Source organism: Littorina saxatilis, linkage group LG1 (genome assembly GCF_037325665.1).
Source record: "Littorina saxatilis isolate snail1 linkage group LG1, US_GU_Lsax_2.0, whole genome shotgun sequence".
Taxonomy (NCBI): Eukaryota; Metazoa; Mollusca; class Gastropoda; order Littorinimorpha; family Littorinidae; genus Littorina; species Littorina saxatilis.
Window position 1 is genome coordinate 2544536 of NC_090245.1, and position 19219 is coordinate 2563754.

Consider the following 19219-nt stretch of genomic DNA (forward strand, 5'->3'; position numbering starts at 1 on the left):
GTCAACTTTGTGCAGACTCTCTTCGGTGTCCAAACACCCTCGTATGCACACATACGCACGAAAAAGATCCCACGTTCACAGCGAAAGTCTCAGGGCTTGGAAAACACGAAGACACGCATCATCTCTCGTCTCCGATTATCATGATCGTATTTCGATATTTTGACGAGACAAACCCAATGCCGGTGTGTCGAAGAAGACAGCCACAGCGGGCTTGTTCGAATCAAAGTATCACACCATATCTTCAACGTATTACCAATACCTGTCCCAATATAGACCAGTTGGTCTAAGAGGACCTTAAACCCTAATAGTCTCTCTCTCTCTCTCTCTCTCTCTCTCTCTCTCTCTCTCTCTCTCTCTCTCTCTCTCTCTCTCTCTCTCTCTCTCTCTCTCTCTCTCTGTATGTGCGCAGTCTTTGCTTTCGTTTACAATTATTCTCTGTATATGTTCCAAGGACAGGTTGGAAGATTAGGCTAAGCCTAAAACCTTTATTCTTATGTAATTAAGTTCTGAGTTCTGAGTTCTGAGTTCTGAGTTCTCTCTCTCTCTCTCTCTCTCAAGTAAAAATAAATACTGTTGATGAAGATACTCACGAGAGGACACCAAAGTCGTCCTTCTTGCAAGTGCCACCATGGTAGCAGTAGTCACCGGAGCATTCATTGGGTTCAGGGAACTGGAGAGCTCGGCACCCTTCCATAGCCTGGATGAAAACTTCCACACCAACAAAGCTTGTGCCGTTAGCATTCACCATGGCTGGTTGCCCTGTGATGTTCATGTAGTTGTAGCAGCCACCTTCAAACACTTCCTGTGCACATGTGTCGATAGGTACCTCCTCTATTTCTACTCCCAGCTTAGATTCAAACTGCAACAATTAGACAAAGTTGTAGATTGGGTGTGGGTCAATGTATTGAAGCTGTCAACTTTTTGTCTGTCTGTCTGCCTCCCAACTCTCCCTCTCTTTTTCTCTGTCTCTCTCCCTCTCCCCCCTTCTCTCTCCCTCTCCCTCTCTCTCTAGGGACTAGCTGTAAGAAAGGACCATATGGACCTAATGCTATCATCCCTCGGTAATAAAGTGTTCGAGTTCGAGTTCTCTCTCTCTTCCCCTTTCACCATTCTCTCCTCTCTCCCCCTCTCGCTCTCCCTCTCTTAAACCTTTTACTTTTTTATTTTATCATTGTGTGTCTGTGCGTCCCAAGGACAGATTGTAAGAAAAGGCAAAGCCTTAAATCTTAATCCTTGAAAAATAAAGTTCAAATCAAATCAAATCTCTCTCTCTCTCCTCTCTCTGTGTTCTCTCTCTCCCTCTCCCTCTTTCCCCTCTCTCTCTCCCTCTCACCTCTGCCTTGTTGAGCATCACGAGGCTCTCTGTCTGTGACGGGGGGGGGGGGGGGGGGGGGGGGTAGTATTGGGAGCCGTCTCTCTCTCTCTCTCTCTCTCTCTCTCTGTCTCTCTCTATCTCTCTCTCTCTCTCTCTCTCTCTCCCTCTCCCCTCTCTCTCTCTCTCACCTCTGCCTTGTTGAGCACCACAAGGCTGTCAGTCTGTGACGGGGGGTAGTAGGGGGAGCCGTGAGCGGAGTAGCGGACGTCAGTGAAGCCCCCCTCCACGTCCTGCACACTGATGATCTCCACGTTGGCCGGGTCGGTGTCGAGCTTCTCGGCCAGCAGCACGTGCAGCTCCTCGTACTGACTCCTGGCAGTGCTGCCCGCACTGGGCGAGCTCGGCACCTTAATGAACTGCTCAGCGCTCGTGTCTGGGTGAAAAGAAAGAAAGGTAAGTTGTTGGAACGTTTGTTATTGACAAAACAATACGTTACATTCACAGGTATTTCGACCCACTGTAAGTGCACAGACACACAAACATTAATTAAACAAAAAAAGGCTTAGCTCGCAAAAGAGAAATATACATTTATGCAAATGTAACCAAGTGCACGAAGCACAACAATCTTTCTTTCTTCATTTGGTGTTTTACGTCGTTTTCAACCACGAAGGTTATATCGCGACGGGGGAAGGGGGGAGATGGGATAGAGCCACTTGTCAATTGTTCCTTGTTCACAAAAGCACTAATCAAAAATTTGCTCCAGGGGCTTGCAACGTAGTACAATATATTACCTTACTGGGAGAATGCAAGTTTCCAGTACAAAGGACTTAACATTTCTTACATACTGCTTGACTAAAATCTTTACAAAAATTGACTATATTCTATACAAGAAACACTTAACAAGGGCAAAAGGAGAAACAGAATCCGTTAGTCGCCTCTTACGACATGCTGTGGAGCATCGGGTAAATTCTTTCTCGTCCCAACCAATATGGGACTCCCCCTAACCCGCGGGGAGTAAGTACAACAATCAGCTTTGGGGGCAAAGGTCAGTCACTCAGGATTGAGAATGTTAGAGCTCCTTTCTTAGCCCTATAACAACTGCCATGGGTACTCTAGAGCATACGAGGAGACAGCAGCAGCCGGGCCCCATCACAAACAGAACTCTACAACTCATAGATGTCTAGTGGGCCCCATCACAAACAGAACTCTACAACTCATAGATGTCTAGCGGGCAAGGTTGAAGAAACGTCAAGCTACTATAAATATAGCTTGCGCTCTTCGCCGGCAGACAACTTGGAGAGCCTGCTGTAAAGGGTGATGCTATAGTCTCCCTGTCAAGACAGAAAGACAGAAAGAAGAAAGGGAAAGAAAAATACATCAATTTCTTTTAAACTTCATTTTTTTCTCTTTTCAGTTTAAAGACTTGGAAGTCAGCCCTGACCTTTGAGGCGAACGGCTCCGGAGTTCCTGACAGCCTCCTCAGTGAGGTCATGGATAACCACAGAGACGGTGGATGTGACAGTGCTGTCAAACTGCTTGTCGTAGACAGTGACGGTGAAGCGGTAAGGGTTGGTCGCCGTGTTGCTGGGTACCCCTTTCTGCATGGTCACCATTCCCGTGTCCGAGTCCACCCTGTGTACACATATCAAAGCTTCATGTTTACTTTCAATTTTCTTTGTTGTTGTTGGTAATGCAATCAGTTTATGCTGGGCACACATGTGTCAATGCCAATGTATGTGCACACATTAAGCGAGCCAGCATAGAAATGCATGAACAGCCACAAACACAAACCCTTCTCTCTGGTTATTATTCTCTCTCTCTCTTACTCGTTGTGTGATAAGTGCTAGAACAGCCACAAATACGAACATACCATTCTCTCTTTATCTTTCTCTTTCACTCTGTGTGTGATAAATTCATGCGTTTATACGAGGAAGGGCTGAAAAGGAACTTACGTGAAGTATTTCTCCATCCAGGCAGGACCGGCAAAGGTGAAGGTCTTGTCGGGCAGATCCCAGTCGTCCTGATCCTCCACATACACACGGCCGATCGCCAGCGGTCCGAACATTCCTGGTTAAAACAATACAGTTTTATTACACGAGTCTTCCAAACATACCTCAATATTCCTGGTTAAAACATAACATTACATGAGCCTTCAAAACATACCTGAACATTCCTGGTTAAAACATAACATTACATGAGCCTTCAAAACATACCTGAACATTCCTGGTTAAAACATAACAACATTACAATAGCCTTCAAAACGTGCCTGGGCAAAAGTAGGAAATGAACCCCTTTCCTCACTTGTTCGTGTGAATAAGAAAAACAGACAAATACACAAAAGTTTGTTTTAACTTGTTGGTGTCAAACGTTTCACACAAAGGGATAAGCTCCACTGTACATACTACAAAGAACATATACTGTACACAGAACACACATGCATACAAAGACACTGACACACACTGCACAAACGCATACACATGCATACACATGTACGCACACACAAACACACCCTCACCCCCCTCCCCACCCCCCACCCCAACACACAGATGCCCCAAAGAGGTTTTATTTTCCACCTTCCTCGATTATTCCCCCCTTACCCTCGTAGTTGTAGACGAAGATGTCCTGCGTGCCGGGGGCCATGTCGTTGTCGTTGATGTCGGCGATGGTGACGGTGAGGGTGTTGGTTCCGGTCTGAGCCTCCCTGCTGTCAGAGCCCCGCATGTCCCACATGATGATGGGGATGTAGTAGTACTTCTGCTGCTCGCGGTTGAAGCGGGAGCTGGTGGAGATGGTGGCTGTGCCGTTCCCTCCGTCTGAGGCTGAACAAAAACGACAACAAATGATCAACTGAATGAGCCTGCACTTCACTGTCAAAGTTAGAACCGTTGGAGATAGTGGCTGTGCCATCCCCTCAGACGGCGCCCAAAGAAGAATGATTAAACAAATCATGCATGCACGCACACACAAAACACACACACACCCAACACACACACCCACACACACACACACACACACACACACACACACACACACAGGCTCCACACTCACCTGGATTAAATCTAAACTGGAAGGTGTCTTCACAGGTGAGCTTGACGTCACAGGGACAGGTACCCCCCGGGCAGGTCGTGAGCGAGAAGCCAAAGGGGGGACCGAAAGGGGGAGCGTCTGGGTCCTTGGCCAAGATCTCCTGAACGATCCTGTTGACGTTGTCTTCTTCCTCTAGCACGTGGGGGTGGTAGTCCTGCCTGAAGGTGGGGTAGTTGTCGTTCACGTCGTCCACGATCACCACCAGGGTGGCTGTGCCTGTGAGTGGCGGGTTTCCTGCAACAAAACAGACATTACAGAATCAAAAAACAAGAAAGGTAAGTTGTTAGAACGTTGTTATTGACAAAAATACATTACAGAGTTAGTGGCTTAGGTTCCTTAGTATAACCTTGTCGCCAAAATGTACCTGTCATAACAGACCACCTGTAATGGGGGGACACTGTTTGCTCGACATCTGCCATCCAATATGAATAGTTTTTAATGTAGGATGTAAACACACACACAAAAATCAAGTAGTCTCAATATTCTTTATCACTCTGTTGAATATGTAATGGGATCTAAACAATGCTGAGTTATACATGTATCAAGTTGAATTATTGTATGTTTGAATGAGTAATCTTTAAACTACTCACTTATCGCCCCCCCCCCCCCCCCCCCCCCCCCCGGCGCAAATCAAGAGCACACGATAATCCCAAGGAAATGACACTCCTCTTTCTCTCCCTCTTATTACTTACAGTTATACTCACACACCTGCGCGCGCACACACTCACATACACCTGACACTCACGCAATCACTCTCGTGCGCACATACATCACACGTAGCCAAGTCATGTATTGATTTTGGGCAAATAACGAGGGCAGTTTATTCAAGAGAATACCATCTGACAATGAGAGATATCATTGTGCAGTGATAAGTTCACAACAAAAAACAACAAACATTTGGTTACACTAACAACAAACACAAGGAGCCTTCACTCAAAAATGATTACATAACAAGGTTCGAGTCGCTTCATGCACAACCTCACTTCGAGTGAAGGCACAAACAGGCATTCATTTGCCTTAAAAAACATCCTGCAACGGATTGCAAACAAAATACAACGGTGGATGCCGGGGGTGGATGGGGGGTAAGAAATAGTTGGCATATGCCCGCTGCGCCGCGCTGGTAAGGACTGACCACAATGTGTTGCTCTCCCGTTCTTATTAGACCCCCGCTGATGCATCACACGTGCAAGCCCCCCGGCAACATGGACATTGCGGCTGGGCTATTCTCCTTGACTTTCACAAGTCCTCCTCTCCCCTCTCTTTCTAATTACGGGCCTAAGTGTTGATATCCGGCTTTACTACCCTCTCTTCCCTACTTGCTAACAATGATCCCTTTAGGCCTACCTCAAGTATCTAACATCCTCCTCCTCCACCCGCGGCTAATCTGTCTCGTTTAAATAGAGTTTATCTGACGCTGTCCGCTCTATCTAAACTCACACCTATCTCTTTAGCTCACAACTTTCCGGTCCCCTCCCCTTGCCCTTTGTGTGAGGAGGTTCATCGCAAAACACAATCAAAAGTTGGTGCACAATGTATTCACATTCGTTTGTAAAATGATTCTCTACCTGTTCCCTTGAAGTAATAATGATACAATCTCAAGACCCATCTCCTTTATCCTTGTTTGCTTATTCTCACAACCACTCTTGTGGTTTGTACACAAGTTGCCGTCCTCTTCACAGCTACAAGGCATCTGTCACAACCACTCCTGTGGTGTGTACAAGTTGCCGTCCTCTTCACAGCTACAAGGCATCTGTCACAACCACTCCTGTGGTGTGTACACAAGTTGCCGTCCTCTTCACAGCTACAAGGCATCTGTCACAACCACTCCTGTGGTGTGTACACAAGTTGCCGTCCTCTTCACAGATACAAGGCATCTGTCACAACCACTCTTGTGGTGTGTACACAAGTTGCCGTCCTCTTCACAGCTACAAGGCATCTGTCACAACCACTCTTGTGGTGTGTACACAAGTTGCCGTCCTCTTCACAGCTACAAGGCATCTGTCACAACCACTCTTGTGGTGTGTACACAAGTTGCCGTCCTCATCACAGCTACAAGGCATCTGTCACAACCACTCCTGTGGTGTGTACACAAGTTGCCGTCCTCTTCACAGCTACAAGGCATCTGTCACAACCACTCCTGTGGTGTGTACACAAGTTGCCGTCCTCTTCACAGCTACAAGGCATCTGTCACAACCACTCTTGTGGTGTGTACACAAGTTGCCGTCCTCTTCACAGCTACAAGGCATCTGTCACAACCACTCTTGTGGTGTGTACACAAGTTGCCGTCCTCATCACAGCTACAAGGCATCGGTCACAACCACTCCTGTGGTGTGTACACAAGTTGCCGTCCTCTTCACAGCTACAAGGCATCGGTCACAACCACTCCTGTGGTGTGTACAAAAGTTGCCGTCCTCATCACAGCTACAAGGCATCGGTCACAACCACTCCTGTGGTGTGTACACAAGTTGCCGTCCTCTTCACAGCTACAAGGCATCGGTCACAACCACTCCTGTGGTGTGTACACAAGTTGCCGTCCTCTTCACAGCTACAAGGCATCTCTCACAACCACTCCTGTGGTGTGTACACAAGTTGCCGTCCTCTTCACAGCTACAAGGCATCTGTCACGACCACTCCTGTGGTGTGTACACAAGTTGCCGTCCTCTTCACAGCTACAAGGCATCTGTCACGACCACTCCTGTGGTGGGTACACAAGTTGCCGTCCTCTTCACAGCTACAAGGCATCTGTCACAACCACTCTTGTGGTGTGTACACAAGTTGCCGTCCTCTTCACAGCTACAAGGCATCTGTCACAACCACTCCTGTGGTGTGTACACAAGTTGCCGTCCTCTTCACAGCTACAAGGCATCTGTCACGACCACTCCTGTGGTGTGTACACAAGTTGCCGTCCTCATCACAGTTACAAGGAACACACACGCCACAGAGCTCGACTCGATGTGCGCAGTTTCGTATAAAAATTATTTTCCAAATTTCCCCACTGTGTTTTATAAAATAATCATATTATGAAAGCACATACATTCTTATCTTAGTTATTATGTATTCATTGTTAGCAAACATCGGCATTATTCATGTTTTACTTTAAACGCAATCATTGTTATTTATAGATCACAGGCACTTGATGTAAGTAGGTCACACACGTGTAAATGTTGTGCCCAGTCCTTGTTTTTGTTTCTGTTATTATTTTAGTTAGCAGGTCTAGTTGAGCACGTATTAAGTATCATGTACCCACTACTAGTCATTGTGCATTTTAGTTAATGGACTGATGATGTCATTTGTATGGAGTCGACGCACGTGCGAGGATATGTATGTGTGGGAGGGGGGGGGGGGGGGCGCGGGAGATGGAAGCTTGCTGTATGTTATGTAATGTATATATTGTGTGTGATACGTGGAAATGTGATACTATTTATTTGCATGTATGATACAGGTACAAATGTGATAATTGTAGGCTTATACTAGTGATTACTGTGTGTGATACATGAAATGTGATATGAATGCTGTTTTTATATGTTATACTCTTATTTTCTCCCAAGCGCAAGACAAATTCTTCTATGAAAATTGAAGCCAATAAAATTTGAGTTGAGTTGAGTTGAGTTGAGTTGAGTCACAACCACTCCTGTGGTGTGTACACAAGTTGCCGTCCTCTTCACAGCTACAAGGCATCGGTCACGACCACTCCTGTGGTGTGTACACAAGTTGCCGTCCTCTTCAGAGCTACAAGGCATCGGTCACGACCCTGACGCACGAGAGAAATGGAGTGCCATCCTAACACGCCGCTACAGTGGTAGCCCCCTTTTATGACCTTCAAAAATCTAAGAAAGTCAGGTCTTATAAAGAAAGGAGTCTTAAAATGGGGGTAAATGTACATTGGTAATGAACAGAAACTTTAAACAAACAGGGTCTGAAAGGAGGGAGTCTTAGATTGGGAGTCTTAAAAGGAGGGAGTCTTAGATTGGGGTCTTAAAAGGAGTGTTGCGCTGCACCCACCTTTGTCAATGGCCTGGATGATGATCTGATGGCGCGCATCAGTCTCTCTGTCCAGCGGTGTCTGCCCGGTCTTCACTTCGCCTGACGTCGGGTCGATGAAAAACTGGTGCATGGGGTCCGACTCTCGGCGGATGGAGAACCTGACATAATCATGGACACTCCGTTAAATCTCTGGCATCTGATGCTAACAAAAACTAACCTACCTGAGATTCTTGTTTTTCCCTCTAAAATTGATTGTTGAGTCGCCTTGTGGTGAAATATGTGCGCGTTACATATTCTCGTATTATTATTTAAGTTATTGAGACATCCCAGTGCACTAAGGGATTTATAGAGCAAATCGAGAAAATTATTATTATTAAAGGAACCGGTGAATAACACTGACAAGACTGGGTTCTAAATTAAAACCAGACCAATGATGGATAGGTTACCTACTGTGTACTTTTAAAAAATTGTGCCTATTTTATCTGCCTAACTTTGTTTCTGGAGGTTTTTTTTAAACATTTTCCAGGATCCTGACTGACTCTGAGATTATACCATTCGCTTGAAACTGGCAGTTTATACCTAGAACTACGTACACAAATCAAGCACTATCATCTAACTCACACCCCTGCCTGGCATACACCGGTACAGTTTATACCTAGAACTACGTACACAAACCAAGCACTATCATCTAACTCACACCCCTGCCTGGCATCTACGGGCACAGTGAAACCCCCTTTTTACCACCTCCAACAATCTGAGAAAATGAGGTCTTAAAACGGAGTGAATCTTAAAGGGAGGTAACTTTACACAGGTCATCAACACAACATCTGAAAAACCAAGGTCTTAAAACGGAGTGAGTCTTAAAGGGAGGTAACTTTACACAGGTCATCAACACAACATCTGAAAAACCAAGGTCTTAAAACGGAGTGAGTCTTAAAGGGAGGTAACTTTACACAGGTCATCAACACAACATCTGAAACACCAATGTCTTAAAACGGAGTGAATCTTAAAGGGAGGTAACTTTACACAGGTCATCAACACAACATCTGAAAAACCAAGGTCTTAAAAGGGGGTTCCACTGTACTCACTCAAACTGCTGGTTGATGCCCACTGTACTCACTCAAACTGCTGGTTGATGCCCACTGTACTCACTCAAACTGCTGGTTGATGCCCACTGTACTCACTCAAACTGCTGGTTGATGCCCACTGTACTCACTCAAACTGCTGGTTGATGCCCACTGTACTCACTCAAACTGCTGGTTGATGCCCACTGTACTCACTCAAACTGCTGGTTGATGCCCACTGTACTCACTCAAACTGCTGGTTGATGCCCACTGTACTCACTCAAACTGCTGGTTGATGCCCACTGTACTCACTCAAACTGCTGGTTGATGCCCACTGTACTCACTCAAACTGCTGGTTGATGCCCACTGTACTCACTCAAACTGCTGGTTGATGCCCACTGTACTCACTCAAACTGCTGGTTGATGCCCACTGTACTCACTCAAACTGCTGGTTGATGCCCACTGTACTCACTCAAACTGCTGGTTGATGCCCACTGTACTCACTCAAACTGCTGGTTGATGCCCACTGTACTCACTCAAACTGCTGGTTGATGCCCACTGTACTCACTCAAACTGCTGGTTGATGCCCACTGTACTCACTCAAACTGCTGGTTGATGCCCACTGTACTCACTCAAACTGCTGGTTGATGCCAACTGTACTCACTCAAACTGCTGGTTGATGCCCACTGTACTCACTCAAACTGCTGGTTGATGCCCGAGTCGAGGTCCGAGGCAGAGAAGGTGTAGAGGAGCTTGCCGCGCGGCGCATCCTCCGACACGTTGGTTGTGGCTGTGGAGGGCGTGATCTGTGGCGTGTTGTCGTTGAAGTCCACCACCTCGATCTCCACGTAGCACACGTCTTCCTGTCCATCTTTGTCCGAGGCCGTCACCGTCAGGTTGAATCGCCGCTGCTGGTCGTTCTCATAGTCCACAGGCTGGGGGAGGCAAAGGTCAACACCATCAAGTCACGAGACACCCCAATTCAATAAAAAAAATTTTTTAAAGTTTTGAAAAAACCCCGTTCAACTAACATTGTAATCCCCAATGCTGCCTGCGTTGTTCTCATACACCACCAGAAAGTGAACCCTGGTCTTTTAACCTGATTCATCCACAGGCTCTAAAGCCCTCGATCTAATCCACCCTCTTTTGGATTTTTCTTCTCCATCTCACAAGTGTGTATAAAGTGAGGTGTGTACTCACAGTGTAGACCCTGATGCTGCCCTCATTGTCCCCCCCCCCCCCCCCCAATTACATTAAAAGAAGTGTGTATAAAGTGAGGTGTGTACTCACAGTGTAGACCCTGATGCTGCCCTCATTGTCCCCCCCCCCCCAATTACAATAAAAGAAGTGTGTATAAAGTGAGGTGTGTACTCACAGTGTAGACCCTGATGCTGCCCTCATTGTCCCCCCCCCCCCAATTACAATAAAAGAAGTGTGTATAAAGTGAGGTGTGTACTCACAGTGTAGACCCTGATGCTGCCCTCATTGTCCCCCCCCCCCCCCAATTACAATAAAAGAAGTGTGTATAAAGTGAGGTGTGTACTCACAGTGTAGACACTGATGCTGCCCTCATTGTCCCCCCCCCCCCCCAATTACATTAAAAGAAGTGTGTATAAAGTGAGGTGTGTACTCACAGTGTAGACCCTGATGCTGCCCTCATTGTCCCCCCCCCCCATTACAATAAAAGAAGTGTGTATAAAGTGAGGTGTGTACTCACAGTGTAGACCCTGATGCTGCCCTCATTGTCCCCCCCCCCCCAATTACATTAAAAGAAGTGTGTATAAAGTGAGGTGTGTACTCACAGTGTAGACCCTGATGCTGCCCTCGTTGCCCCCCCCCCCCCCAATTACAATAAAAGAAGTGTGTATAAAGTGAGGTGTGTAACAGTGTAGACCCTGATGCTGCCCTCATTGCCCCCCCCCCCCCCCCAATTACAATAAAAGAAGTGTGTATAAAGTGAGGTGTGTAACAGTGTAGACCCTGATGCTGCCCTCGTTGCCCCCCCCCCCCCCCCCAATTACAATAAAAGAAGTGTGTATAAAGTGAGGTGTGTAACAGTGTAGACCCTGATGCTGCCCTCATTGCCCCCCCCCCCCCCCCCAATTACAATAAAAGAAGTGTGTATAAAGTGAGGTGTGCACTCACAGTGTAGACCCTGATGCTGCCCTCGTTGTTCTCATCCACCACAGTGAAATGAACTCTGTCTGCATCTTTGGTCAGGGTGTACGAGATCTGTGCGTTCTCTCCGATATCAGCGTCTGTGGCCACCACACGAATCACCTCCCCTGATTCTAGCTTCTCAGACATCAGCGTTCTGTTCAAAATGAGCACACACACTGTCAAAAGTAGAACAAGAAGTGGTGGTGGTTGTAGTGGTGGTGGTGGTGGTGATGCTGATGATGCTGATGATGACGATACACTTTGATTTATTTTCAATGAACCGGTCAAACAAACAAAAATGCATGCAGACAGACAGACAGACAGACAGACAGACACACACACACACACACACACACACACACACAAACACACACACACACACACAGCCCCCCCCCCTTACCTGTAGATCCTCTGCTGAAAGATGGGCGGCTGGTCATTTTTATCAGTCAGGGTGATGGTCAGAGTCCCTGTGGTGTCCAGCGGTGGACTGCCTTGGTCCCTGAGAATGATGGTGACCCGGTACGTGTCCTGCGTCTCTCTGTCCAAGGTGTCGGGCTCTGTGTTGGTCTGTACCAGGCCTGAGGTTCGGTCAATGGTGAAGAAATCTGGCTTGAGAAAGCCCGCACCGTCCGCGATGTTGCTGATCTCGTAAGTCACGGTGCCGTTTTCACCGAAATCATAGTCATCCGCCAGCACCAGAACGACCGATGTAGCTGTAAAGCAACAGTAAGTTTATCATCCATAGCTGGTCAATCTTATCTATAGCTGGTCAATATTATAAGATATATCTATAACTTTTATATTTTCTCTGCAACAGGCTAGTCTTATTTCTAAGTGATCTATATCTATAACTGCTCAATCTCATCTTTAACTGGTCAAACCCTTCTATAACTGGCCAATCTTATTCATAATTGCTTAATCTAGTGTATTACTGGTCAGTCTTATCTATAACTGTTCTTACCGTTATAAATTCCTTATTTATAGTCAAGTAACATGGTAATTTCCAGACAGTTCCTCGTTTTTAACTGATCAGTCATTCTCAACTGTTTTGAACAATTTAAGGGTAACAAGGGCGCATGTTGGTGTCTCATGTAACGTTTTAGTACGCCTGAAATTTGTCACAGCCAGCCAGAAAGGGCGAACCGTGTCTCTCCAGCACTGAATCCTGGGTTTCACTAGCACTGACTACAACACTGAACAAACTCATCACAGCTTTATTCCATACATGTGTACATGCTACAGAAGATGACGAAGACAGCACTGACTACAACACTGAACAAGCTCCTCACAGCTTTATTCCATACATGTGTACATGCTACAGAAGATGACGAAGACAGCACTGACTACAACACTGAACAAGCTCCTCACAGCTTTATTCCATACATGTGTACATGCTACAGAAGATGACGAAGACAGCACTGACTACAACACTGAACAAGCTCCTCACAGCTTAATTTCATACATGTGTACATGCTACAGAAGATGACGAAGACAGCACTGACTACAACACTAAACAAACTCCTCACAGCTTTATTCCATACATGTGTACATGCTACAGAAGATGACGAAGACAGCACTGACCTTTGGGGGAATGTTCCAGGACTGACCCTTCCAAGGGGTCAGTGATGAACCTGGGAGCATTGTCGTTCATGTCTTGGGGCCTGACAGAGACGCTGGCATAGCCCGTGTTGGGATTGGTCCGCTCGTCTGTGGCCGCCACTGTGAACTGGTAGATGGCAAAGCCGTTGGGCTGGTCACGGTCAAGCGATCTGGTGACCGAGACTGCCCCGCTGGTAGGATTTATGGTGAAGTGATCGATCACTGCGGGGTTACCCTCCAGGTGGTAGCGGATCTCGTTGGGGCGGTCTACATCTGCGTCAGTGGCAGTCACCTGTTTACACAACACACACTCCGATGAGAAAAACCCTCCCAATAAAGCACACCTGTCTATTATCTTCAGCAAAATATACCTGTTGTGACAGGACACCTGCAATGTACGGACGCTTTCTTTTGGTTCAAAGGTTGTCCGTTCACCACAGGTATACTGTACAATGCTAGTGGCTAAGTTAAGACAGTAAGTACAGAAGAGAAGTACCAGGCCACTTACCGTCAGGTATACTGTACAATGCTAGTGGCTAAGTTAAGACAGTAAGTACAGAAGAGAAGTACCAGGCCACTTACCGTCAGGTATACTGTACAATGCTAGTGGCTACGTTCAGACAGTAAGTACAGAAGAGAAGTACCAGGCCACTTACCGTCAGGTATACTGTACAATGCTAGTGGCTAAGTTAAGACAGTAAGTACAGAAGAGAAGTACCAGGCCACTTACCGTCAGGTATACTGTACAATGCTAGTGGCTAAGTTAAGACAGTAAGTACAGAAGAGAAGTACCAGGCCACTTACCGTCAGGTATACTGTACAATGCTAGTGGCTAAGTTGAGACAGAGTAAGTACAGAAGAGAAGTACCAGGCCACTTACCGTCAGGTATACTGTACAATGCTAGTGGCTAAGTTAAGACAGTAAGTACAGAAGAGAAGTACCAGGCCACTTACCGTCAGGATCTGTCTGGGCACATTGTTGTCGTTTTCCGTGATGTCGTTAAAGGAGTACTGACTCTGGCTAAACACCGGGATGTTGTCATTGACGTCCAAGACAGTGACGGCCACTTCGGTGGTGGCCGTAAAATTCCCGTCATTTGCCTCCAGCCGTAAGTTGAAGCTCTGAAACCATTGACAGAAAAAGAGTGATAGTATCATTTTTTAAGTAAACTGTATGGTTTCTGATCATATTCCACATTTTACACAACATAAGCTACATTTCTGTCTTATTACAATTATCATTTAATTGATCAAACACTGGCAGTACATTTACACATGAACATAAAACTGAATTCTTTACCGTCAAAATCAAAACACTTTTAAAAAACACATGCCAAACAAGGTTTTTCTGGTTAAAAAAAAAATTCAAATATGACTGGATGAAAAACAGAAGAATCAGCTTGCACTTGATGTCATGCAGTGCTGCAATTGTAATTCTGCTCACTTCTCATATCTTAAATTGTTTAAAAAAAACCACACACACACAAAAACACATTTCAAAGTAAAAATAAAGGTTTGCTTTACCTGCTCTTTGTGCTGTTGTACACACAATTGCGAGAAGGAAATAATTTCTGTACCTTATCTCCATTTTCAAAGTCCAGCTTTCTCAGCAGGAAGAGATTGCCTTGTCCATCTCGAACACCGAACGTTTCTGGATTTCCATTGCCTGATGTTATCCTGTACGTGTGGCGACCTCTGTCCGCTGCAGGACCAAGCACAATCAATCCATCAAAATCAATACTTCGCTCGATTCCATTACAAGTTTTGCCCTCAAGCGGCAAAGTCCTAACCTGCCTATAACTGAAGATGTTCTGGACTAGGGTGTCATTGTAAGCTACCCGCTTCTACATCTAGAAATTTCTCTTTGTCTGCATTGATGATGATGATGATGATGGTGATGATGATGATGATGATGATGATGATGATGATGATGATGATGATGATGATGATGATGCTGGTGATGGTGATGATGATGATGATGATGATGGTGATGATGATGATTTTATTTCTTTTCACTGAACCGGTCAAACAAACATGCATGTTACAATGCATGCGCACAGACAGACGGGCAAACAGACAGACAGACAAGTTGTCTGTGCTTGAGGAACAAACATATCTGCTGCCCTGTTTTTGTTTTCATAACTGAATAATCTCTGGTAAATTTGATGGATCTCGTTAACTAAACAGACATCTGGCACATTTTGCTTGCCTGGATGAGACTGATTGAGACAAAGGAGAATTTGAATTCAGTGTGATGAGTAATGAATAATAATCTAACTATGACCAAAAAAAACACCACAAAAACGGATTTAAACTCATATTCATACACTCATACACGCATGCATACACACACCCATAAAACACTCACATACACACACACCCATAAAACACTCACATACACACCCCATAAAACACTCACATACACACACCCATAAAACACTCACATACACACCCCCATAAAACACTCACATACACACACCCATAAAACACTCACATACACACACCCATAAAACACTCACATACACACCCCATAAAACACTCACATACACACACCCATAAAACACTCACATACACACCCCATAAAACACTCACATACACACCCCCATAAAACACTCACATACACACTCCATAAAACACTCACATACACACACCCATAAAACACTCACATACACACCCCATAAAACACTCACATACACACCCCCATAAAACACTCACATACACACCCCATAAAACACTCACATACACACCCCCATAAAACACTCACATACACACCCCATAAAACACTCACATACACACCCCCATAAAACACTCACATACACACACCCATAAAACACTCACATACACACCCCATAAAACACTCACATACACACCCCATAAAACACTCACATACACACCCCATAAAACACTCACATACACACCCCATAAAACACTCACATACACACCCCATAAACACTCACATACACACCCCATAAAACACTCACATACACACCCCATAAAACACTCACATACACACCCCATAAAACACTCACATACACACCCCCATAAAACACTTACATACACACCCCCATAAAACACTCACATACACACCCCATAAAACACTCACATACACACCCCATAAAACACTCACATACACACCCCATAAAACACTCACATACACACCCCATAAAACACTCACATACACACCCCATAAAACACTCACATACACACCCCATAAAACACTCACATACACACCCCATAAAACACTCACATACACACCCCATAAAACACTCACATACACACCCCATAAAACACTCACATACACACCCCATCAAACACTCACATACACACCCCATAAAACACTCACATACACACACCCATAAAACACTCACATACACACCCCATAAAACACTCACATACACACCCCCATAAAACACTCACATACACACCCCATAAAACACTCACATACACACCCCATAAAACACTCACATACACACCCCATAAAACACTCACATACACACCCCATAAAACACTCACATACACACCCCATAAAACACTCACATACACACACCCATAAAACACTCACATACACACCCCATAAAACACTCACATACACACCCCATAAAACACTCACATACACACCCCATAAAACACTCACATACACACCCCATAAAACACTCACATACACACCCCATAAAACACTCACATACACACCCCATAAAACACTCACATACACACCCCATAAAACACTCACATACACACCCCATAAAACACTCACATACACACACCCATAAAACACTCACATACACACCCCATAAAACACTCACATACACACCCCATAAAACACTCACATACACACCCCATAAAACACTCACATACACACCCCATAAAACACTCACATACACACCCCATAAAACACTCACATACACACCCCATAAAACACTCACATACACACCCCATAAAACACTCACATACACACCCCATAAAACACTCACATACACACCCCATAAAACACTCACATACACACCCCATAAAACACTCACATACACACACACTCACATACACACACCCATAAAACACTCACATACACACACCCATAAAACACTCACATACACACACCCATAAAACACTCACATACACACACCCATAAAACACTCACATACACACCCCATAAAACACTCACATACACACCCCATAAAACACTCACATACACACACCCATAAAACACTCACATACACACACCCATAAAACACTCACATACACACCCCATAAAACACTCACATACACACCCCATAAAACACTCACATACACACCCCATAAAACACTCACATACACACACCCATAAAACACTCACATACACACACCCATAAAACACTCACATACACACCCCATAAAACACTCACATACACACCCCATAAAACACTCACATACACACCCCATAAAACACTCACATACACCCCCCCATAAAACACTCACATACACCCACCCATAAAACACTCACATACACACCCCATAAAACACTCACATACACACCCCATAAAACACTCACATACACACCCCATAAAACACTCACATACACACCCCATAAAACACTCACATACACACACCCATAAAACACTCACATACACACCCCATAAAACACTCACATACACACCCCATAAAACACTCACATACACACCCCATAAAACACTCACATACACACCCCATAAAACACTCACATACACACCCCATAAAACACTCACATACACACCCCATAAAACACTCACATACACACCCCATACAACACTCACATACACACCCCATAAAACACTCACATACACACCCCATAAAACACTCACATACACACCCCATAAAACACTCACATACACCCCCCCATAAAACACTCACATACACACACCCATAAAACACTCACATACACACACCCATAAAACACTCACATACACACACCCATAAAACACTCACATACACACCCCATAAAACACTCACATACACACCCCATAAAACACTCACATACACCCACCCATAAAACACTCACATACACACACCCATAAAACACTTACATACACACCCCATAAAACACTCACATACACACCCCATAAAACACTCACATACACACCCCATAAAACACTCACATACACACACCCATAAAACACTCACATACACACCCCATAAAACACTCACATACACACCCCATAAAACACTCACATACACACCCCATAAAACACTCACATACACACCCCATAAAACACTCACATACACACCCCATAAAACACTCACATACACACACCCATAAAACACTCACATACACACCCCATAAAACACTCACATACACACCCCATAAAACACTCACATACACACACCCATAAAACAATCACATACACACCCCATAAAACACTCACATACACACCCCATAAAACACTCACATACACACACCCATAAAACACTCACATACACACCCCATAAAACACTCACATACACACACCCATAAAACACTCACATACACACCCCATAAAACACTCACATACACACACCCCATAAAACACTCACATACACACACCCATAAAACACTCACATCCACACCCCATAAAACACTCACATACACACACCCATAAAACACTCACATACACACCCCATAAAACACTCACATACACACCCCATAAAACACTCACATACACACCCCATAAAACACTCACATACACACCCCATAAAACACTCACATACACACACCCATAACACACTCACATACACACCCCATAAAACACTCACATACACACCCCATAAAACACTCACATACACACCCCATAAAACACTCACATACACACCCCATAAAACACTCACATACACACACCCCATAAAACACTCACATACACACACCCATAACACACTCACATACACACACCCATAAAACACTCACATACACACACCCATAACACACTCACATACACACCCCCATAACACACTCACATACACACCCCATAAAACACTCACATACACACACCCCATAAAACACTCACATACACACACCCATAAAACA

General features: G+C 45.0%; 1 protein-coding gene across 1 annotated transcript in view; it reads right to left on the bottom strand.

Annotated features, from left to right (window-relative positions):
- Nucleotides 1-19219, bottom strand: part of LOC138959333 (neural-cadherin-like) — a 77299-nt gene that overhangs the window by 15798 nt on the left and 42282 nt on the right. Inside the window, exons 16-28 of the mRNA XM_070330765.1 lie at nt 14787-14911; nt 14164-14331; nt 13192-13501; nt 12011-12323; nt 11596-11764; nt 10147-10385; nt 8405-8544; nt 4364-4636; nt 3913-4134; nt 3268-3382; nt 2757-2947; nt 1504-1748; nt 591-859 (exon numbers count right to left, since the gene is read on the bottom strand). Coding sequence (XP_070186866.1) covers nt 591-859; nt 1504-1748; nt 2757-2947; nt 3268-3382; nt 3913-4134; nt 4364-4636; nt 8405-8544; nt 10147-10385; nt 11596-11764; nt 12011-12323; nt 13192-13501; nt 14164-14331; nt 14787-14911 — 2779 coding nt within the window. The remainder of the gene's footprint in view (nt 1-590; nt 860-1503; nt 1749-2756; nt 2948-3267; nt 3383-3912; nt 4135-4363; nt 4637-8404; nt 8545-10146; nt 10386-11595; nt 11765-12010; nt 12324-13191; nt 13502-14163; nt 14332-14786; nt 14912-19219) is intronic.